Here is a 24,888-nt window from a genome sequence, read left to right as displayed (position 1 = left end):
GTATGTATTGATTTTAAACACGTGTGTCACTTTAAGAAAGGACATCACAGGGGGATGTCAATGCTCAGCTAACTCTTTTCCAAGTTAATCAAACGACATATCATGACAATTTGAACGTCATAGTAATGGGCTTTGCTACAAATGCACACACTGTTTCTTAATACATGTGTACTGACATAAAATATTCTGAATGTTTTCTAAGTTAAGGGCAATATTTCAAATGTTGCACAACAATCCTGCCGACACAAACACCAAGGTTAATATGTTTAAACGTCAAAAACTGACCATCTCAAAATATCTTATGCAACATGCTGACCACTTACCCACAAGCCTGAAGTGGCTCAATGGTCGTGAGGACTCTGCTCCATCTTCTGGCGTGATCTCGCACGCTTTCACGAATATCCTGGCAAGTCTTGATCATGGCATCTGATTCTGTAGATAGAAATTAAATAAGGAATATTGTGTTATTCGGTTCATTTGTCAGTTGGTATAATTTCCAAGTTACTTGCACACAAGACCAACAAAACATTGTCCTACTTTTATCTTATACCTATAAATGTTAGTTTTTTATTAAAAATAAATATAGTCGTCCTTAAAAAGAATTAAAAAAAATAAAAAAATTGTGTGCATTCACATTTCACAATTGTGTGACCTCTAAATTCACAGCCAAATGAATGCCACTTAATACAGCAGAAACCTGTTGGCTCGATATCCCAGGGACCGGCCAAAATACTTTGAGCCTTGTGAATATTGAGCCAAGCAGTTATGCTTACAAATAGTTAATCAAAATCGGTCCTTCACATCCAGTTTAAGCCAATGAGGAAAGGGACCGGCCAAAATACTTTGAGCCTTGTGAATATTGAGCCAAGCAGTTATGCTTACAAATAGTTAATCAAAATCGGTCCTTCACATCCCGTTTAAGCCAATGAGGAAAGGGACAAGCCAAAATACTTTGAGCCTTGTGAATATTGAGCCAAGCAGTTATGCTTACAAATAGTTAATCAAAATCGGTCCTTTACATCCAGTTTAAGCCAATGAGAAAAGGGACCAGCCAAAATACTTTGAGCCTTGTGAATATTGAGCCAAGCGGTAATGCTTACAAATAGTTAATCAAAATCGGTCCTTTACATCCAGTTTAAGCCAATGAGGAAAGGGACCAGCCAAAATACTTTGAGCCTTGTGAATATTGCAAGCGGTAATGCTTACAAATAGTTAATCGAAATCGGTCCTTCACATCCAGTTTAAGCCAATGAGGAAATTGAGCCAAGCGATATTAAGCCAACGGGTTTGAGCGTATATACTTATGTTACATTCACACATTTTGTTACATTCACACATTATGTTACATTCACACATTATGTTACATTCACACAATCATACACATATGTCCATATGATGTTTATACAATCAATGTCCCCTGTACTAGCTAATGATTTCAAGAAGAGGAATTTAAATATCTTAGTATATATGTTATGTTCGTCCTTGGCTAATTGTGTCTTTTAGTAAGGTTACTTTACTTGCTCGTAAAACCTTTAATCAGAATTTCTAAGACAAAAAAGCCTAAAATTAACATAATTTAATCCTAGAGTAATCAAACTTGCTTAATTTAAGAGATATGTGGACTTTTATATGCAAGTTAGAGTTGTCTTACTTGATTATTAGAGTTTGATGGCTGAGAAAGTTTGTTTAAAGTATCAATGAAATGCACAAGGTGTGACGCCAGCATGGACATTAAAGCCAATGCTAAGGTGAGTAGAATAGTTGCCCTTATTTTTCAAAGTCAAGCAAAAAGCATAAAAAGACAAACCCTTACTATCAAAGCATGTTTTCCAGCACTGATCCATGGTGTTAAACCGGTTCAGATTCCCTCCACATCCTGACCAATCAAATTGCTCACATTGGCCTGTTTGATTGTTGAATGCCCACATTTTCAATGAACTTGAACAGTCTCCGTCCTCGATCTCCAGGTCACAAACCTCGGAAGCTAAAAATAAGATAAAATAAGGTAAGACAAGATAATCGTGTCAGCAACAGCCTTATAAACAGGTAACACTTTTTAAAACTTTAAGCCAAATACAGATTGTTAGATAATGCCATCGTTTTTTTTAAACCTTTCTAAATCAGCCAAATGTAAAGAATTGTATAAAAGGACCATACAAAATGATTACTCTTTTACATTACCACAACTTTTTATACAATTTTTCCCCAAAATCAACCTTGCATAAATATGACTTACTCAATTTGAGGACTATAGTCAGATGTAACTTGACTTACTACAAGGACTATAGTCAGATGTAACTTGACTTACTACAAGGACTATAGTCAGATGTAACTTGACTTACTACAATGACTATAGTCAGATGTAACTTGACTTACTACAAGGACAATAGTCAGATGTAACTTGACTTACTACAAGGACTAACCTGACTTACTACAATGACTATAGTCAGATGTAACTTGATTTACTACAAGGACTATAGTCAGATGTAACTTGACTTACTACAAGGACTATAGTCAGACGTAACTTGACTTACTACAAGGACTATAGTCAGATGTAACTTGACTTACTACAAGGACTATAGTCAGATGTAACTTGACTTACTACAAGGACTATAGTCAGATGTAACTTGACTTACTACAAGGACTATAGTCAGACGTAACTTGACTTACTTCAAGGACTCTAGTCAGATGTAACTTGACTTACTACAATGACTATAGTCAGATGTAACTTGACTTACTACAAGGACTATAGTCAGACGTAACTTGACTTACTACAAGGACTATAGTCTTAAGTAACTTGACTTACTACAAGGACTATAGTCAGACGTAACTTGACTTACTACAAGGACTATAGTCAGACGTAACTTGACTTACTACAAGGACTATAGTCAGACGTAACTTGACTTACTTCAAGGACTATAGTCAGACGTAACTTGACTTACTACAAGGACTATAGTCAGACGTAACTTGACTTACTACAAGGACTATAGTCAGATGTAACTTGACTTACTACAAGGACTATAGTCAGACGTAACTTGACTTACTACAAGGACTATAGTCAGATGTAACTTGACTTACTACAAGGACTATAGTCAGACGTAACTTGACTTACTACAAGGACTATAGTCAGATGTAACTTGACTTTCTACAAGGACTATAGTCTTAAGTAACTTGACTTACTACAAGGACTATAATCAGACGTAACTTGACTTACTACAAGGACTATAGTCAGACGTAACTTGACTTACTACAAGGACTATAGTCAGATGTTACTTGACTTTCTTTGAAAACTACAGTTAGATGTTAGTTATATCTAAAAAAAGGACAATTTGCCAGTCTAGACCAATTTTGAATATGCTGGACCGATTGCGGTAAAATATCTAAAAAAACGGTCAGAAAATTTTATTTCGGTCGAAAAAGTCAGTAAAAAAAATACAGAAATTGTAGCACACAAAGAGAATGGGGTGGTCGATGTCACTGGGCTTGAACCGACTGTCACAGGGCTCGGACTGATTGATGTTTAAATCTTTTAGAAGCCCTGGATGTAACATGACTTACTTCGTGGACTACAGTCAGATGTAACATCAACTCCATCATATACATAGCTAGGATCACAGTCTTTGCAGTAATAGGCACTGAAATTATCAAAAAAATACATAACCAATCAATTATTGTTCATTTATAACATGCTAGCAGATATAGTCAAAGCTCACTCCCAAGTTTTTAGGTGCTTAAGTATACCTTTAAACTGTCATGTTCATCATCTCACTTTAGCACTTGTAAAGTCTTCTGGACTTCGTGTGTATAACAACTGATTTGTCTGGACATATTCATTGTAAAATGAGGGAGATATCTAGATATAAATGGCTTCTTTGGATCATTTGAGACAGTTTTGATGAATGAGTTACCCAAATGATTGCATATTAATTCACATAAAAGTAGTTTGTTCACGATTAATTCAGCCAAGTTACCATTTTGGCCAGGTTCGAATAATCCTACTTTGTATCAATGATTTTTGTTTTAAATTGAATAGGACAGTTCAGCATTTGACCCCATTTCATATGACTTACATGCAATTTCAGTCAATGTTTGTTGGGTTTTGGCATTTACTTTGGTAAAATGAATGACACATTAATTCACAATATACCACTATGTTCTCACATGCCAAAAAGGAACAGGTCGAAATGAAAATTGGGCTGTAAAGACTGAAATTCTGTCTACATACAGGCAACTCAAGGGCAAATGTTTGCAAAACCGCAATAGAGGCTTGTAATCTGATTGTATATTATGATAAGGATGTATACTTCTTATAAGTTAGCAATGTTGTGTAATGCAACATCCTCGGATATTTTTTGAATCACTTATCATCCCAAATCAATATGCATGTAAATTGAAAAGTGTTTATCTTGTAATTATTTTGTATTTTGTTGGCCACAAGAAACCTAAATTAAGATGTAAGAAAGTGTTAATTTATGATATGTTCAACGTATTGTTGTCATAAGCATTTAAAGTTTGCATTTAAAAGTGATTTTAGGTGATTAACATGCTTCAGTGATTCCATTCTGTCTATTGGCCAGTTATTTTTACAGTCCAATCAAAATACTTCAATTCTACTCTTAAACTTAAGTTCAATCTAAGTTGTTTAATGAATACAGACCCCAACCAAGACATTTTTAAAGGGTCGCAAGGCCAAAAAAAAAATTAAGACTGAGGCCTAAAAAAAAATACATTTGGTTCGGATCACCCGACCCTACCTACGGAATAGGCTCCGACCCTACCATTTTTATAGCCAGTTTGAAAAAATAAATAACAAAACTTAAAAAAAAATTCTTTTTTTAAATTGCTTTTCAATATGTAGTTTAAAATCTTAAATGCTTATACAGAAGAAAACTTTAACACCATTCTCCAATGATGAAAATGACATTCTTATATAAAGCCAAATAATTTTTTTTTAAAAAGCCTACCTACCCTACTTCTTTTTGAAAAGTATGTAACCCTAACCAAACAATTTTTTTAGGCCTAAGTGAAAACTTTACATCAAGCATGACAACAACATTATTATAACATTATTTCTTTGCTTACTCCAGGGGTAAAACAATCTCTTGTGTGTGTGCTTTGAGCCTCCCAACAATTTTTAATGATGGCATTGTGTTTCGACTCTTTCTTGGTTAATGTCATTAAATTAGATCATTCAGACCATAGAGATAAAAAATAAATATAACTGTATGCATGTATACATGAAATTCAGGCCAAAGGTAAAAATGATTTATTATAATGAATAGATCTCAAAATATCTTACTTGCAAATGGCATCTTGGTAATTTTCACAGGTGTTCACCGTACAAGGATCAGCTGCACACCGGATTGATGAAGGCTCCGCACACTCCACTGTAACATTCATGATATATGTTCAGCAAGATGGTCTGTTATTTTAAAGGGACTGGACACCAGATGATACGATTGCAAGAAAGTTGTCAAAAGCTTACGTAAAATTGACATAGTGTTGGTATATTTATTTTTACTCATAATCAGATATGTGTTAAACAGGGAAAAAAACAAGATCTGTCACAGAGACAGCGCACTCGACTATTCCGCCGCTTTTCGGGGTGTATTTATTGGATTGAAAAGTTTTGGCGAAAACATGCATGGATCACTGTTGGATTAGATTTCAATGCATTACATAATTTACATAAATTGAACTCGAAAATATTTGAGGTGGTACGCAAACTTTAACATAAATTCTAAGTCGAAAAAGGGGCATAATTTTGTCAAAATGGTTGATAGAGTTACCTCCTCCTGTGTACAGGTTGGGAGCATGATGGTGAACAAGCGTGCTAAGTTTCAAAGCCAGATGTCAATGGACTTTGAAAATATTTGAGGTGGTACGCAAACTTTCACGTAAATTCTAAGTCGAAAAAGGGGCATTATTTTGTCAAAATGCTTGATAGAGTTACCTCCTCCTGTGTTCAGGTTTGAGGGATGATGGTGAACAAGGGTGCAAAGTTTCAAAGCCAGATGTCAATGGACTTTGAAAATATTTGAGGTGGTAGGCAAACTATAATGTTAATTCTAAGTCGAAAAAGGGGCATAATTTTGTCAAAATGCTTGATAGAGTTACCTCCTCCTGTGTATACGTTGGGGGCATGATGGTGAACAAGTGTGCAAAGTTTCAAAGCCATATGTAAATGGACTTTGAAAATATTTTAGGTGATACGCAAACTTTAACATAAGTGGTTACGCCGACGCTCGGGTGACTAGGATCGCTCTCCTTATTCTTCGAATAGTCGAGCTAAAAGTGCGCTATTTTTAAATGGGGAAACACAGATGAGAAAGCAATATTATTATTTCAGTCATGTAAAATGATGTATTATCGGCCACCTCCTAGCTAGCATTGACAATTCTAGGCTTGTTTTGAAGAAATACAGTGAGTGAGTGTATTTGCCGATTTTGGGACCATCTGGTGTCTAGCCCATTTTAAGGTCGAAAAAAGTGCATAACTGTAGAATTTTTAAAGCTTATAGGCCAGAATACACATGTATGTGCATATTTTCTCTGGGAACATATGAACCTAGTTTCATTTTAAAATAATTTGAATATCTTGAAGAAACTTTTGGGTTAAAATCAAGTTTTTGAATAATGCCAATATTGAGACAAAAGTTAACGACCTTGATTTTTAATTGTTAAAAATCAGACAAGCTTAAAAACATTGCCGAAGTCTTATCAAATCAACAAGAGCTCCAGTAGTTGATGGTTACGCTCTTCCATTCTGGTAAGAGGCATGATTCAACACTTACTGTACAGCCTCAGTCATATGAGTATCTTAGAGAGTGAATATATTTACAGTCTTTTGAGTAATGGCCAAAATTTAAATTGTAAAATGCTGTCAACAAAACCAAGTCAATGATAATACCTGTCTTTTTCTTCAAAAAACAAAAATTAAAATAATGGGCACCTCTAGAAGCAATCATTTTTTACACCTTTTTTTATAATATGTGATTTACTTGACATATTGTGTATATTCAATTTGTGAACTGTGCAGACAATACTGAGAACTGAGTCACATATATAATATGCATTGAATAAAATCATTTTTGCAAATATTATTATTTCAACCAAATTATTTGACCAATAACATTAAACAAGGTTTACTTGAAATAATATTTCTAGCATAAACTGTAAACAACCACATACTCCTTGGGCCAGGCTTAGTCGGCAGAGGCTCCGTACACAGTCCCCCACCGCATGCTACAGGGCAACACTTTTTTGTTCCGTTACACCCTTCATCAGCTAAATCCAGGTTACAATCTGTCATGCAGATAGATACGTCGCCTTTTTCAACCAAGGGACAGAATCCTGTCTTAGGCACTGGATCTGGACGTGATGGTTCTACTGTTTAAAATACAATTTTTTTTATACATAATGAAGTCAGTCGTCAAACCAAATGGCCAACTTACATGAAGTTTCACACCCAAAGATACTATAACTATAATAATAATAAACATAGCACAGAACTCATCAATCAGATGCTTTGAAATAAAGCCGTCTTAACACTAAATATCTGCTTTAAACTATGAAGCCACTTAGTTTTGAGGCAAAAAATGTGCAAAGTGCTGCAATAAAGCAAATATACAAAATGCTTTGCAAAAGATGTTGCTCCATTTAAACTGTAAATAGCCAATAACAATTATGATGATGATAATGATGATGACATCGTCGACAACAATGACTCATATGATGAAGATAATGAATGATGAATGATAATGATGATGATGATGTTGACGATGATGGTGAAGATGATGATGAATGAAAAAAAATATTACATCCCCCACCCCAACAAGCAAAAACACAAAATAACATACACAGATAAGACACATACACAGAGACACATACACATACACAGACACACATGCACAGACAAACATGTATTGCACCTGGAATTTCATTTCTCTCATTTCTGGTGGTGGTGGTGGAGGTAGTGATGGTGGTGGTGGTAGTGGTCATGGTGTTGGTGGTGGTGGTGGTAATGATGGTGGTGGTAGTGGTAGTGATGGATGTGGTGGGTGGTGGTGGTGATGGTGGCAGTGGCAGCGATGATGATGATGATGATGATGATGATGATGATGATGATGATGATGATGATGATGATGATGATGATGATGATGATGATAATACACAGATAATACACAGACACACATACACATACACACATACACAGAGACACATACACAGACACAAATACTCAGACACACATGCACACACAGACATGTATTGCACCTGGAATTTCATTTGTCTCATTTCCGGCAGAAGTGACAGCAACAAGCTGTCTACACAGTCCACATTCATCATAAAAACAGCACGTATATCCAGCATCTGTACATGGTCTGTCTTTTGTACATTCAGGCTCACATTCTGTTCCTTCAGTCAAGGCTGGGCACACCTTTTCAGGTTCTGGTTGTGAATTTTGGGGTTATCATATTGATGCAGGAAGCATTGAGGTGTAACAGTATAATAAACTAATAATGCCTAATAATGGGATTAACAATTCAAAGCTTCTTTTTTATAACAATTCAGAAAAAATAAAAGTGTATTAGGCTATGCTTTTAAAAAATATTTGCTTGCAGCAACCAAAAGCACTAATTTGTCAAGCAGGAGAGGCCAAACGCACTTATAAGTCAACCATGATGGTAAACTAATAACAGTCAGGGTCAGTTGGTTGAGGAACAGCAAGCAATGTTTAAAGAATAGCCTTTTGCTATTTTTTTTTTCATTTAAGGGGAGCAGTCAAGCCATAATGCAGCTTACAGGCACCAACAGAGCTTTTAGCTTTAACAACAGCAGTTATCATTAAACCATAACACTAGGTGTTAACAATGAACATATTATATTTCAATGGCAAAAGTTTGCTAAGCTGTTCAATAAACTACTTATAAAGCAAATTTTGTGATTCTTATAATGTATGTGTATTAGAATCTACTATTTCTTCTCTACACTTTTAATGAAGCAAGTGCTACGTAATTTACTATAAGATCCACCTCTGAGTATAAAACTGAGTTTTTTTAAAAAACAAGATCATAACACAGATCACAGTAAAAATATATTAATCTCAAGTCCTCTGCAAATTCTTTCTAATCTTACGTAAACTTTTGATTTTGTTACTTACGGTTACTTCATTTTACAGTTGCACATGAGCGATCTTGACACCATAACATTCTTGCATTTATTCCCATGAAACTTCAAACAATTACCTCCCTTTATTTTGTCACTATTAATCATGCTGCATTTTAGGCTTTCATTACTTTTTCTTTTTATAGTTAGCAATAGTTACTACACTTAACCCACTGAATGCCAATATTGCTATGCCTACTCCCCTACTTCAAACTTACTTTACTCTTACCACCAGTTACTTCCCTTACTTTCATTATCCAAACCACAGATGCCAGCTACTTCCCTTAATAGCCAGCAATATTGCACCAGTTACTTCCCTTTCCTTCAATATCATTACCACAGATGCCAGTTATCCAGCCAGTGTTACTTCTCTTTCCTTCATTTTCCCCAACAAAGATGCCAGTAATCTTGCCACAATTACTTCCCCTTGATATTAATGTATGCAATTTTGCACCATTTACCTCCCTTACCTTTATAAATAACACCAAAAATGCCAGTAATCTTTCCACGGTAACTTCTCTTGACATTAATGCAAGCAATCTTGCACCAGTTACCTCCCTTACCTTTTTCAATAACACCAAAGATGCCAGTAATCTTTCCACAGTAACTTCCCTTGACAGTAATGCATGTAATATTGCACCAGTTACCTCCCTTATCTTTATCAATAACACCAAAGATGCCAGCAATCACACAGGTGATTTCTTCTGATATAAACAATCTCTCTTTCATTTCTTTTAGTCTTTAACTTAAATAAGTTACTTCCCTTACCTTTACTATCGCCACCACAGATGCCCGCAATCTTGGAGTGGGCAACATGGAGACTTGTTTTGGTATAAACCATGTCATCTGCCATACATTGGTCCACGTTCAAGCTACTTGCAACTCCATAGGCTGAGGTAAGGTGCCTGGAAAATTATGAATGGCAGTTTAAAGACAATTTTTAATGCTTTTATAAGGAATTGGAACAGTCCCATGGATTGAATCTGTTTCACACATCACTGATATTGGGGATAGATATAACAAGATATCTTTTAATATATCAACGGACCTAAGCCATCCGGGTTTGATTCCTGGCCTGGGCGCATGTGAGTAGGGTTTGTGGCAACCAAGCCGGAAAAGTGGGTTTCATCCGGGTACTCCAGTTTTCCCCGCAACACGAGACCACACTGTCACGTAACATCATGCCAATGACAGTGATTATTATATTGTTGTAATAACTTGTTTCACAATCGTTGTAAAATAAATAAGTTTAAATAAAACTTTTGGTCACAGCTTATTGCCCATGACTTTCAAAAAAGTTAATCTACAAAAGGATTTGATCAGGGCCTTGCTTAGAGTACCGTAAATGTGATTATGGATCTTAAAATTGTTTTTAAGAAAACAAACTTAACCACCAAAAGGTTTCACATGTAAACCACAAAATGCTTTAAAAAAAGATAGTAGCATTTTAATCGCTTTAACATTCTGCTCAAGATATTGTAAAGGGTTTTAAAACAGAACTAGATTTGCCCAACACCTTTAACATCAAGTTTATGCATTGCAACATATTGTAATAATACAAGAGACATGGATAGATTCATTTTGCAAAAGTCCAACAAATGCAGTGAAATTTCAGAGTCCAGGGGCGGTATTCAATAAGCAACTTAGATTGAACTTAAATTCAAGATTAGAAACTTAGTGTTTTTATTAGCCTGTATATTTAGCTGACCAATAGGGTGAAAGGAAAGGATAAGTTCAATATTGAATACTGGCCCTGCTCATTGGGCACCATTGAAAGAACATGCACCACTCAACGTAACTTACTTGCAAGCAGTTTTCCCTTCAGTGTAGGGATTGAATGCTGCATTCAATGCCAGTATGTTGAATGCCCCGCAATTGCAGTCCCTTTCCTGAGCGAGACATTGGCGCCAGACCGAACCTTGACGAAGTTTATGTGCGAAGATTGATAGGACTTGGTACATCTCGTTTGAGCGGCATGACGTTTCTATGCTCTCGATACACTTGTTTGTCACAAAAATCATTCTATAAAAATAAAAGAATACAGTTATTACATAAACTTTTATTATAAGCTATAACAATATTGAGAGGAAAGAAAGTTGGCTGATAAATCTCATTGTTTCATGTCAGAATAGTAGTCGAATAGTCGAGGAATAATTTTCCCAAAATGAGCCTGGATTATAGTGTTGCAAAAACAAAGTTTTTTAACATGAATCATTCCCTTGTGCTTCCTATCATATATGGGATCATGCTACATCTTATAGTTAAGATAAGCTCAGTCTTAAATTGCTTGGTCGACAAATCATCATTATTAATCTTTACCATCAAAGGAAGGTGAAATATTATCATTCAAAGAAAGGTCAAATATTATCTTTAACAGATCATGCAATTTGAAATGCGGGCCCCAATTTCTCGAAGATTGTGCAATTTGAAATGCGGGCCCCAATTTCCCGAAGATTCTGCAATTTGAAATGAGAGCCCCAATTTCTCGAAAACATCTAAAGCGTAACTAATTGAAGTATCTTTTTCATTTAGCAATATATCTTACATTAATATGATTTTATAAAATAACCAGTAGTTTATCTTATTTATCTTAAATAATATTTCCTTTAAAAGCCTAAAATCTCTTCAAAAATAGAATATTATACAATTAATACCAAATCAAATATGGGGTGCTGAGTTTGATCCTGTTATAAGGGACTTATGTTTTGAGAAATTGGGGCCTGCTGGTCTTTACTTATGTGCGAAACAATCTTTGCAGCCCTCTAAAAAAGCACGCTGCATATAAAAGCATTCTTGGAAATTAAATGTAAGAAACTTACTTGCAATCCACCTGCCGTGTCGACATCAATTTGGTCACCACGTCAAATATACAATAGGTCTGGCGGTAAATGTTACATGTTTCCTTGGGTTCCTTGGGTTCTGAAATGTAACAAAAACTAAAAGTAGAATCTGAATTTCTTTAAACTCAATAACGCATTTGGTATAAGTAATTGGAGATGTTGGTGATGTTTTCAGTGTGACAAACCTTTTATTCACATAATTGAGATATATAATGAGGGCAGAAAAGAAACATACATATCATATTTCTGGAAGTTTATTAAGGGACTTTGCTTGAAAACTGCTGGATTTTCATTGACTGTCATATTCAACTTATAATAACATTTTATTTTTACTGACGAATCTAGCCTCACCAGATCGGGGATACATCGCGAGTAATATCAGAGGACACAGCGCAAGAAGGACATTACTAAATATAAAAGCCCTCAAATTTATTATCTAAAAATATACTTTTACTCCAAAATAAGATGTACCACAATTAATACAATTGTTTTAATGTACTGAAAAGGATGATCAAATATTAAAAGCAATGCTTCCCACGAAGGATACAGTTTTAAACTTAAAGGAAAGGTGCTGGAAATACATTATTTTCGACCTTATGAGACGATCATTGATGACAGTAAATCTTTTAGGACCCACTAGTCATTTAATACTTGAGTGATTTAGCTATAAATACATGGAAACAATCTTGTAATCAGTAATTAACATTCTCCATAAATGCAATCACAGTAAATCTTTTAGGACCCACCAGTCATGTAATATTTGTGCGTTTCTAGCTATTAAATACATGGTTACAATCTTGTTATCAGAAATTAATATTTTCCATAAATGCGTTATTTATGAACTAATTAAAGGTTTATCACTCAAATTAATGTTTGTTATACATGTGTATGTATTGATTTTAAATAATAGTGTCACTAATAGAATCATAGTAAGTCTGATACTTTACCTTCAACTTGAGTGATGTTTATATCCTTTAACACACGTTCATAGCCGATATCTCCCCTATTGCAGAGGTGGCCAACACAACACATCTGGCAGAGACCGTTCTCTTTACACTGATTCACGCAAGTCTCCGGCTTAGCACACTGCTTGGTTATGGTCGTCTTATTATTGGCAGTACGTGTTTCGTATGTTCTGCACGTCTGTAAACAACAAAACCGAACAATTTTACAATGTGAATAAAAATTATGTTTTCACTTTCTCCATATTTTAACATACACTTTTATTATTTTACTTTTAATGTTAGAGCCAAATACAATATATGTAATAACAGCAAGGCAAGCATGCTATGTGAAGGCTCGTTTATCTTCCTCATTCCTAATTCAACAAGTATTGCAACTTATAATCCTGACAGACTGGGTTGCATGTTCGATCCCTGAAGGTACTAGACCATTTGTTTGAAATGATATTCTAAGCTCTCTAAAATGTCAGTCAGTCTATGTTTAACGAGAACAAGTCAGAGATAAGGAATACAGCCAAGTTTATAATACATTGTACTCGATACCTTGATATGCAAAATAGCTCATCAGCTCATGTTGTCTGATTTTACATGTATATGAAATGTTAAACAATGATTCCTTTTTTTCTTTTATTTTTACCTGAGCCTTCGAACCACACACTCTTAGTGGCTCGGCATCACATTCCTCGTGAGATGCAGCACCCTTACATTTATGACACTGCACTGGGACAACTGGAATATCAAGTTCAAGACAATGTGTGACTGTATCGTAATATGAACTAAGACGCTGTGCATTTTACTTTATGACTAAATAAAACATACTAAGAGTGGAAGCATGTATTAAGTTTATTCCAATTTAAGTTAGCTTGATTATCACAAATAAGAGACAGCTATAAGGTCATTTAAAACACTCTTGTGTCCTCTTCATGAACGCATTAATACCAGTATTAGCAAGTATTTGTGTACCCCCTTTCAGTTGCGAAATATAATATAATATATTGTACTCATAAGATGGCAACTTGATTTAAATGGCATAATCATTTAAACATATATTAACAAGTATCTCTATATCTCTCGTAAGTAGGATTTTTGCAGTAAAATTACAAATCAAGAATATAATTAAACATCAACAGAGTGATCAGAGTGATACAGCTGGTTATCAAACTTGTCCAAGATGTTATACCCATACACATTTTGATAAAATTTGGTGATGATTGGACAAAGGTTACTAAAGTTCTTGACCAGACAAGACCGATTTTAGACGATTTATATAATTAAAGAGCGATAACTTTCGAGTGATTTCAAGCGATTTGGCTGATTAATAAACCTGGCCAAGATATTGTTCCCATACAAATTCTGACCACACTTGGTAATAATTGGACAAATGATTCTTAAGTCATTGATGAGACAGCATGTTTTACGCCGATCGCCTGTACGCATTTCTTTGAACGGGTGTATAATTAAAAATGGAAATCATATCATCCTATTTCATCAAACCCAATAATATCTTATAGAACATATGAATCCAATTTGAAAAGTCAATTAAAGCATTTCAGTTTTTTTTATTTTTCATGACCATTTATCATTCTCATTCTTCTTACCTTTACACTTCTTGGTTACTGCAGTCAGTATGGCTTTTAGATATGTTTTCACAGGAGAAGCAACCCGCTTGTCCATCAAAAACCCATTACTGGACACACAATCCCACGCCGCGTACAGACGTTTACACAACCCTTGCAAGTCCGGATGTAAAGGCGATCGTCTCTCCTGCTCACAACTGTCTGATTGTTTCCCATCCTTATCAATAGCTTTATCTTCCTTTTTATCCAGTGAATCTGAGCCTCCAGAGGTCGATCCCAATTCTTCTTTCTTTTTATCCTAACATTTACATAAATTTTATTTGAGATTGATTATCATGTACAGCTTGGCCCCATCTTATTGACAATTTTATTGTACAATCATTTTTTTGTATCAATTTTTTTTTATAGTTATTTCTGAAGTTATAGTTGTTTTTGTAAGCTGAAACAAAATGATCTGATTTTGGAATAAAAACATTTATTTTAATTTGTAACACTGACATATTAATATCTATCTTGTACGCATGCTGATAAGATGGCGTCGTTACATGCATACAATCATCATGAGATAAAGTCCTGGAATAGCGTGAAGATGGCATCTATTATAAATTTATATATTGCTTTTACTAATCCTACCTTTGTACCGTAAACATGAGATTGAGGTTAGGTCAAAAGAATAAGAAGTTTTTGATTCCAATTTCACTTCCCCCCCCCCAAAAAAAAAAGAAAGGTAGGTTCAGGGATTAATTTTGTTTGGGTAAACTTGAATCTAAAGATTCGAACCAAATACAATCAATTGTCCCTGATTTCAAGCTCAACCAATAAATTTTCGATTATAATTGAAAATCGGAACATGACTAGTAAAATCCAGGACTGGTGTCTAAATCACTGGACATCCCACATCTTTAATTTAACAGAAAAATAGTAAATACACTAAACATACATCTTTTGCTCCCGATGGTTTATCGTTGGTTCCGGAGTTATTGGCGGTAGCTGCTCTCCTCACCCTCATATTTTCGTCAGATTTAGAACTTTCGTTACCGCTGCCCGAGTCTTCATCGTCAGAGTCATCAGAACCACTAGCATTTTCTTCTGCAATAAATTCGACAAAACTACATTGTAAATATCTGGTCGAGCTATATGAAGATATACTATTTAGCTAGAGTGATTGAACTTGTTACATAAAAAAATGCATGACAATGATGACATCATGTCTTTTGACAATGACATCCAGGTTTTAACAATACTTAAACCTTTTACATTTAAAGATGCACTCTTACTCACAAATAAGATTTGCCACAATTAATAATATTGTTTTAAAGGATGAATAAATGTCAAAAACAAGTGGTCTTATGAAGGATACCGAGTTTAATTTGAAAGAAATGAGCATAAAACACAGTATTTCAATCTTATTAGACTATAGTAGACCAAAGTAAATCTTTTAGCATTCACCAATCATTTAATATTTATGCGCTTTCTGCTATTAAATACACAGTTACAATCTTGTTATCAGTAATTAATATTTTCCATAAAAAAATTAATGTATTATTTAGTAAGTTGTTAAAGGTTTATCACTCAAAGTTGTTGTTTGTTATATATAATATGCGTATGTATTGATTTTTATTAAGAGTGTCACTTTAAAAAGAAATAAACCAAACAACACACTTTAAATGTTTTATTAATTCATCCCATTTATTAAAATAAGAATGAGAATCTATTTGTTCTCCTTTGGGCTTAATTTACTATTTTAAAGTCTCACCATCAGCTGAGCCGATTTCTTGATCTTCATCAAGGTTAAGGTAGTCCACATGGAAATCGAAAACCTCTGTAATGACATCTGTAACATAATCATTATACCATGGTTCTCCCTTTAACTTGTAATTTTTACAAGTATGATCGCCATCTTTGGACTCCTCTGTTCTTTCCCCATTACCCTGAGATTTTTCATTTTCGGAAATCTGAGTGTTGCCACTTCCTGAGTTTTGACTTTTTTCCTTGCTTCCAGACTTCTTACATTTTGAGCTACCCATAGAATTTGCATTCTCTTTGGAATCTCCCTTTGGTTTTGATCCAGTGGTCCCATTAACAACTTCTTTTACATCTTCTTCAACTTTTTCTTCATCACATTCGTCATCAATGCTGTCACTTTTGTCATCAGAGCTGGCACTTCCAATGTCATCCTCATCATCCATTTCTGGGTCTACTGGATTCAATGTTAGACCATCGTATAGCAGGAGATCCCATGCTGAAAATTTCAAGACAAAACATAGTAATTAAGTCTTAAATTTATGTTATAGTGCAATCCTTAAGACATCTTAAAGGGACTAGACACCAAATGATACACTATTGCGAGAAAAAAAGAAATTGTCAAAAACCAACATAAATTTGATATCACTGTTTACAATGCATTGAATGTTACTAACTGATGTAACCCATTGCTTACAACATATGTATCTTTTGTAGTTTTTTTGCATATTATTTTTCCAATTCTTAATTTACTTTGTCTATTTTTTTAATCATGTAAAGTGATGTATTATTGGCCTCATACTAGCTCGTATTGACAATTCTAGCACACCGGATAGGCATTTCCGGTGAATTCAGCCGTGCTGGAAAACTCAATCTGGCATCCCCCCATGCCAGATGAGTCACGCTCTGTGACGCAATACTTTCATTTTCTTTTATTAAACACCAAATGTAACCATAGTTATGAGATTTCAATAGATGAGTTCGATTAACATTAACTTTACAAAAATATTCCTCAAAAACAAAACAAAATAACCATAAGACGTGATATCGAAGGAACTTATTGACGTATGCCGTGAATACAAATTACTGCGCGTCATGACATCAGTAAACATCATTGCACGCGCTTTTTGGTGAAATGTACAAAAACGCGCTTTCTTATGTATTTTCTTCACAAAAAATGTAATTAAAGGTATGCTAGAAAAAATATCTATCATGTGTGTCCGTTCCGGATAGAAAAATCCGACCCTCGGGCACGCTGCGTAGCTGGTAACTCAGCAAGCCTCGTTACCTGGCAACGCAGATGCCCTCAGGTCGGATTTTTCTATCCGGAACGGGAACACATGACAGATATTATTATTCTAGACTTGCTTTGAGGAAATACTGTATTTGCCGATTTTGAAACCATGTGGTGTCTAGTCCCTTTAAGAGCTGGTCATAAAACATAAAAAATGATTATATGAAGTACAAGAAAAACCAGATCATCAATCTAAAGATGAAGCCGCATTAGATTGATTTATTACTTAACTGATTACTTGTTTTAAACAGTATTTATTCATGAGGTTCTAAACATATAAGACATTTTACAATAGACTAAGAGTAGGCTCGACAATTTATGTTAAAGAGACATAGAATGTGTCGTTATGAGACTCCTGCAAGTCAATTCCTTTCATTAAAGGCTCTTTGTTGTAATTTCAGTAAATTAATCTCAAAGCTGCTCTGTCACAGTTAGAACGTTTTGACAACTTCTTTTATTTTTTGTCTTTGATTGAACCAATTCTTGCATTAAGTCTGGAAACCAGTGATACAAGACTGCTGACAAGAGGATAGATAGCAGTTTTTCATATTATTGTTCAAAAGTTGATGTTTTTTGGCTAAAACCGTTACTAACGCTTTATTAAGGAAAATGAGTTTTTCGGCAGTTTTCTGTAGAAATTAAGATCTGTTATCTTATATGACTCAGTCGAAGGCAATGATGCCAAAATCAGCTGATTCTAACACAAAAGTTAAAAGAAAAGTCAAAACTGTCAATCTGTGAGAGTGCAGCTTTAAGTCTATTAAAATGACACAAATGTCCAAAAGTTCATTTGTTTTATTTCCTCAACTTTGTGTTCATTTATATTACTTTTTGTAAAGGTTCAGGTCATACAAATATGCAGCAAAATAACAAAAAGATGACACTCAGATAATTAAAATCTATTAAAATCTTCATTAAAATATGCCGGAGGATTTTATCAATAACTTCAGCAGGAAAGAATTATAAAAAAAAAAAAATAGATCTGGGGCCATAATCATTAAGCATCTCGATGATTTTTTTTCAACTTAGTGACAAACCACTTATATTTTAATTTATTTAAAAAATAACAGCAAAGTTTTAATACCAAAATATGAAAAAATAAGCAAGAAAAATATATACCTCATAATGAATAAATGTAATACATTTCATGAAGAGTATAATGCATTTTAAATATTTGTGGTAAACAAATTTGAAATTTTCACTAAGCTGAAATATGCTTTATGAATACGGCCCCTGGATACAGGAAGTATTTTGCAAGGCCAAATTATGAAATTATGAGAACAAATCCACTAACCAGCCTTTGTGAAGTCTGATACACAGTCTCCAACTTTCTGGGTGCAGAACTGTTCAATCCTTACATCCATCTTACGGGCTTCAGCCCAGATCAGGCCAGCGTGATCCTCACCACAACCTCGGGTATACTTGCGAACACAACTCTGGAGCTCAAGTGCTGATCTGTTGGATGATATTTTTATTCTTTAAGGTTATTCTTATTGCAATTTTCTGATAAAAGCTGATTACAGAATAAGGCTGCATTCAGTCTCTTAGATCAAAACCAGTAATGGTGTTCCTTATGAGAGAAAGTACTCCTGCAAGGCTCAGACCCAACAAGGGCCCTTCCACAACACCCCATAAATTTGCATCCCCCCTCAAATTCACAATCCTCCCCCTCCATCCACACTCCTCTCCTCACCCCACACCATGGTCCAGTAATATACAAATCTGCATCCCTCTCCAATTCACCATCATCCCCACACCCTGGTCCTATTAATAATACAAACTCTACATGCCCCATATAATCCACACTCATGCCCCCATTACCTGCACCCCCATCCTATAATATAACATCTGCATCCCCCCATGCAATCTCTACTCCTTCCCCACACTAACCTGCAAAATCCCTCATCGATATCCAGCTCAGGCATTTTGCGTAGACAAGCCTCCGCCTTGCATACTTCACATGTGACTTGCGGACAGTGGTCAGCCAAAGGGGCTTTCACTCGAGCGGTGACCTTAACCATGGTTTCCTTATCAGCAGCACTGCAGCCGTACATGTGGCGCTCTACACAGGCTGTCATGTATGGCACAGTCCTGAAATTATTATACAATTTTAATTTACAGTTGAAAAACAAACCAGATCATTTCATAATTTCTCTTTCCCACCAATGACATTGAGTTGTTCTGGTTCCAATATTTATAACTGTTGAAATTAAGAAATAGATAATTGAGCAATTAGGAAAATAAATTAATTGATTCTTGAAACAATTCAAACAAGATTTGATACAGCATTAACGTAAGCCATTCATCATTAGTATCCAAAGAATAATGCCATAATGGCCCTACAAGTAAGATATGATATCAAAGGTAGATAATAAAACAAAATTTATTTTAAAATGAAATGTTACCAGAAGCAATTTTTTTGTATTTGAGGTGGATGTATAGCATTAAACAGGTTGTAAAAAGCATGGGATCACTTACGGACATATCTTCTTCCAGTCTGGCTTATCACTGGTCATATCTGCGTACAACCTATGTATACACTTGGCAGCCCCGGCAAGGTCGCACATAGAGGATTTACTGTCCTTTTCTCCATCCTTAATGCCTTGATCACTGTTTGTACTGGTGCTATTATTTTGAGATCCGTCCTCCTCGTCACTGCTACTTCCACCTTCTTCATCATCTCTCGATACACTGCGACGTTTACGCATTCCCTCTTCGGCGTCATCTTCCTCACTCTGACTTCCCTCCTCCTCATCAGGTACCTTCCCCTTGTTTTGCCCCTCGCTTTCCCCCTCAGGATTAAGTGGAGAACACTGCAAGCTAGGTTCAGGCTTGGGGGTCGGTAGGGTGATTTCCTCTACGACGGTGTGCATTTGGAAATGTGTGAATTCTATGTGATGTCGGACGGCTCCCTCACAGGCCATTAAGTTGTAGCTAATGCATGACTCGGCAAGAATTGTTTGCCTGAAAGTTAAAAGAATAAATATTGAAGAATCGACATAAGTTAACCACAAGAGAACCACAAGTGGAAGCAAAAAAAAATTCAGTTCGATTTTTTAACCATTTTCCGTTACTTAAATTGGCTTGGCGTGGTCAAAATTTGTCCAGACCCGCAAATTGTCAGTTTTAAGAAGCCAAGATATATATCATATATATAAAAGAAGTAATCTACATACGAAGAGAGTTGTCCCTTCATGCCGGTTTTGTAATACACATCTACATGAGTCCCGAGCTCAATCAGACAATTCAATGCACCCTGGGGATAGCAAATTCGGGGGTGGGGATCGCGACTGCAGTATCCAAGATTGTCCGAGAGACCTTTAAGGAGATTCAGCGTGTTTTGAAGATCCATGGCTTTGCGTTTGTCCTTACATCCTTCAGTTATCAGTTTTTGGGCTCCAGTAAGAAGTCGATCACCTCTAAAAATATAAGGCTGGATTTTAGGAAAGAATGCAATTAAGTTGTACTTGATATCGGTTCAGTTAAACTGAACAATTTAATGGATTAAATGTCCTTAAGTATGTCACATAATCAAACAAGAGTGCCGCAGAGCACTGTTCATCTTAAGGGGGATAACTTAACATTTATAAAGACAAGAATTGTTGGCCTTGCTACACATGATAACAATATCAATGGTTATTTGTATGCAATTAAAGATTGATATCCTTATATGTCCTGAAATATTATCACTTTCAGCTGTACAAAAAAGTCTAGTTTTATAATGTAGTTTTTACACAGCTTTTAAGCTACCTGTATCATAGAAAACTTACCTGTACCATAATAACATGTTCAATCATATTTTGCAAATATCCAAATTTCTGCGAAAATCTATTCCTTATAAAACAACAATTTAAAAATCTGCACACTAATAAATCCAATATAACAAACCTTCCACATATTCTTGCCCTGTCTGACTGGGGATAAAATGGCAGGATAGCTCCAACATTCAACGCCCATTTCAGGTGGTCTGTAGCCTCGGCAAATACTGGACAGCTGGTCTCCCCTTCTTTTGGAAAAATAAGAGATGTTTGTCAAACATTATGCCCTAAGATCACCACTTTGCCTAAAGCATGTGTAAGATGGAAATATATTTTTATAAAAAGAAATGAATTTATTATTACAGGTTACATAACAATTTCAATAAAGGAAAGACAACCATTTTGACCTTGGACCTTTGTAAAAATGACCTTTGACCTACTTACCTCAAAATGTATAGGGGTCAACTACTACTCAAGGGCAACCTATCATTGAAGTTTCATTTTATTAGGTTAAACTCTTTACTACTTATTGAGGTGGCAGGGTTTTTATTAGACTGTTAAATTAGGCCTTTGAACCACTGACCTCAAAAATGAATAGGGGTCATGTACTGTTCAAGGGTAACCTACCACTGAAGGATCATAGTCCTAGGTCAAACTTTTTTGAAGTTATTGTGTGGGCAAAAGTGTAAATTGTAAATATTTAATACTTATATGTAATAAGCTGTTAATTGTTGTTTATTGTTATTACTATGATTTGGTACGGAAATGTTCTGGCCAGTCTTTTATACCTACTCAAAATTCTGAAAACAATTCCTGCACCTGTATGGAAATTTCCGTTGCTCCTGAATTTCTCTTGTCTGGCCAGTCTTTTTATACCCAACCATCATTACAATTAAACTAAAACAAGAGCACCGCCTGCGGGTAATGAACGTTAGTCTGATTTTATCCTTTTACAGTTTTTTATTTCATATTGTACATTTGATAGTGAACAGGTATTCCAAAGTTTGACAGTGAAAGCTTTGATAGTTTTCTTGTAAGTAACCCAAGCACAAAACTTAGAAAATCGGACTAGCTAAACAATTACAATGTCCAAAAATACTAAAATATCCCCCACCCTCCCCCTACCCTTCCAAATGTGTGACTCAAAAACCGTTTGATATATTGAAGGCATCATCCATTTATTGTCTGTGAAATTCGAAATCAATCCAACAAAAATTGAAGAAGCTATGTCCAATTCTCAAAATCAACCAAAATCCATCAAAATTCATGTTTTTTACCCAAAACAACAGGTGAGACTCAGCATATTTAGGGTACAATGTGAAGAAAGGTATTAGATGAACAAGTTTCCCAAATTTCAAAGTGACAGCTTTAACAGTTTCCATGTAAGTGACCTAAACGCAAATCTTAACCAACGCCTCTGACGACTAAGACAATCAAGTGACGACTAAATACTAATAAAAACAAAATATGCTACTGAGTAACATTACTTGTTTCATTATCTTCTTGATTGTCTTCACTTGGCTTCTCTCGGTCCTCTTCACTTGGCATCGCTGAGCAATAGTCGTCATGGAAAACACGCATCATGTGGGACACCACCTTTAAACTGGCGGCCATAGTGGTTGGAAGGTCACTCCTACTATCGCTCATGTTCGGTCTGAAAACAATGTCGGAAATGAAATAATTCAGACTTTAAAGAAACTGCTAAAAATTCCCTTATAACAACTTTACGTTAAAGATGTTTAAAGAATGAGTCACCCTCAAAAACAGTTTGATTTATATGCAGAAATATTTGCTCCTGCAGGGAAACCAGTCTGCATTCTAAACGATCTAACATTTGCATGAATCACACATAAATGGATCAATTAGACTCAGTCTTTTTGAAAGTTATAAATTCCATTACTTTACCCTTTCTTTCATAGAAAAATGGCCAGATCAGCACCCCTAGTAAATCCCCTATCCCCTTGTTATAAAAAAATTAGGGTAAAAAGGTGTACCTATGGGGAGAATAAAAAGAGGACATAAAAAAGCATATCTATGGGGGTATGAAAAGAGGGGCAAAATGGGGTATCTATGAAGGAAACTTTTAGGGACAAAGCTTTCCATTGCAAGAAAGAAGGTCACGCAGATTACAAAAAGAAGCATATAAAAACTTCATTATTTTATGAGCGTGAGAGTGGTCTAGTTGTTTAGGTGTCTCCTCTTGCCCAAGAGGTTGTAGGTTTGATCCCAACCTGGGGTACTTTCTCATGGCCTTTCAAAATGGACCCAAGTACTGGTTTCCTACCCCGGAAACAGACTCAAGAGTGATTCTATAAGCTATCTGCTTTCATCACAATCAAGCTTGAAGACAAAAGTAAAAACTGTTGACTGTTTTGTTGATCTTAATTGAATCCATGTGCATAGGGATGAAAATTTAAAAAAAAGTTCACTCACCTTATGCAGTCAGAAAATTCCGCTATAGCCACACAGAAGTCTGCAGTTGTGTTGTAAGTTCTATCAGTCATATTTGCCCTACATTGGTCAAAAGGACTTGTAGGAATAGCATCAAGCTCAGCAGAGATGATGTTACAACCTTCTGGCAAATAACCTGCAGAGTAGGAGCGAATATTTGCCCTAGTGATGGTCTTTTGGGCGTTCGTGCAGTCAGCCATCTGCCTGTCAATGCAGGCTGCTACTTCTGTGGTATTTCTGTGGAATAAAAATTAATGTTTAATCGACCTTATGCAATAACTGCATTTAGAAAAAGAAACAGATATTGAGATCTTGCATTAAAGGGACTAGACACCAGATGGTTAAAAAATCAGTAAAACATGGTTAAAAAAATGAATGCAACAATTGTGTTACTGTTTCAACTCAGTTTTCCTGTTTAAAATAGCGCATAATGGCTTCCTAGTTAAAATCATATCAGTTTATGAGTAGAATTAAATATACCAAAGCTATTTTTAAACTGACTGGGAATTATGTAGTAGATAACTCAAGTAAATTTTGAATTGGAACTACAAACAAAAACTACAAAAGTTGCATGTGCCTTCAGTGATGTGATACATCTGTAAGTAAGATTCAATGCCTTTAAAACAAAGATGTTGATATTATGTAAGGTTTTGACAATTTTCTTTTTTTGATGCAATTCTTTCATCTGGTGTCTAGCTCCTTTAAGGTGAGATTCACTCTGACACACATTTCAATAAATTTTATTTATATATTTTCCATACACGCATTTCACAAAATCTATAACATTGGTAGTAATAGTAATTGGATCAGTTTATATAATAATTATCTCAATCAAATCTCTGCTACAAGAAAAACAACAACATAAAAATGAGAATGCTGTTCTAAGTATCGAGTATACTTGAGACATATTGTTAACAAGGGCAAGTGTTTAAGCTTACGCGCATGTCTCGTTTGCAGATTCCTTCAGGCATGATTCATATACCAGACTGCAAGTGGATGGTTCCCCACAGAAGGGCACTGAAAGGCAGCACATAATAAAATAGTTCACCTTTTAATGTTAACAACAATGTCATTAACAATGTTGTTAACTTTAACAAAG

General features: G+C 35.2%; 1 protein-coding gene across 3 annotated transcripts in view; it reads right to left on the bottom strand.

Annotated features, from left to right (window-relative positions):
- LOC128211401 (uncharacterized) overlaps window positions 1–24,888 on the bottom strand; it is a 113,424-nt gene that overhangs the window by 73,399 nt on the left and 15,137 nt on the right. Inside the window, exons 17-38 of one of the 3 annotated variants that reach the window (XM_052916150.1) lie at window positions 24,728–24,806; window positions 23,772–24,026; window positions 22,826–22,992; window positions 21,469–21,586; window positions 20,757–20,999; window positions 20,059–20,544; window positions 19,471–19,671; window positions 18,875–19,035; window positions 16,300–16,785; window positions 15,484–15,632; window positions 14,565–14,841; window positions 13,604–13,695; window positions 12,952–13,147; window positions 11,984–12,083; window positions 10,968–11,186; window positions 9,933–10,069; window positions 8,274–8,447; window positions 7,191–7,388; window positions 5,300–5,387; window positions 3,559–3,635; window positions 1,814–1,984; window positions 324–432 (exon numbers count right to left, since the gene is read on the bottom strand). In XM_052916150.1, the coding sequence (XP_052772110.1) occupies window positions 324–432; window positions 1,814–1,984; window positions 3,559–3,635; window positions 5,300–5,387; window positions 7,191–7,388; window positions 8,274–8,447; window positions 9,933–10,069; window positions 10,968–11,186; window positions 11,984–12,083; window positions 12,952–13,147; window positions 13,604–13,695; window positions 14,565–14,841; window positions 15,484–15,632; window positions 16,300–16,785; window positions 18,875–19,035; window positions 19,471–19,671; window positions 20,059–20,544; window positions 20,757–20,999; window positions 21,469–21,586; window positions 22,826–22,992; window positions 23,772–24,026; window positions 24,728–24,806 (4,183 nt within the window). The remainder of the gene's footprint in view (window positions 1–323; window positions 433–1,813; window positions 1,985–3,558; window positions 3,636–5,299; window positions 5,388–7,190; window positions 7,389–8,273; window positions 8,448–9,932; window positions 10,070–10,967; window positions 11,187–11,983; window positions 12,084–12,951; window positions 13,148–13,603; window positions 13,696–14,564; window positions 14,842–15,483; window positions 15,633–16,299; window positions 16,786–18,874; window positions 19,036–19,470; window positions 19,672–20,058; window positions 20,545–20,756; window positions 21,000–21,468; window positions 21,587–22,825; window positions 22,993–23,771; window positions 24,027–24,727; window positions 24,807–24,888) is intronic. The other 2 variants (XM_052916151.1, XM_052916152.1) reach the window with 2 other exon arrangements.

This window comes from Mya arenaria, chromosome 12 (assembly GCF_026914265.1).
Source record: "Mya arenaria isolate MELC-2E11 chromosome 12, ASM2691426v1".
Taxonomy (NCBI): Eukaryota; Metazoa; Mollusca; class Bivalvia; order Myida; family Myidae; genus Mya; species Mya arenaria.
Note: the sequence above shows the minus strand (reverse complement) of the source record. Positions and strands in the feature narration are given on the sequence as shown.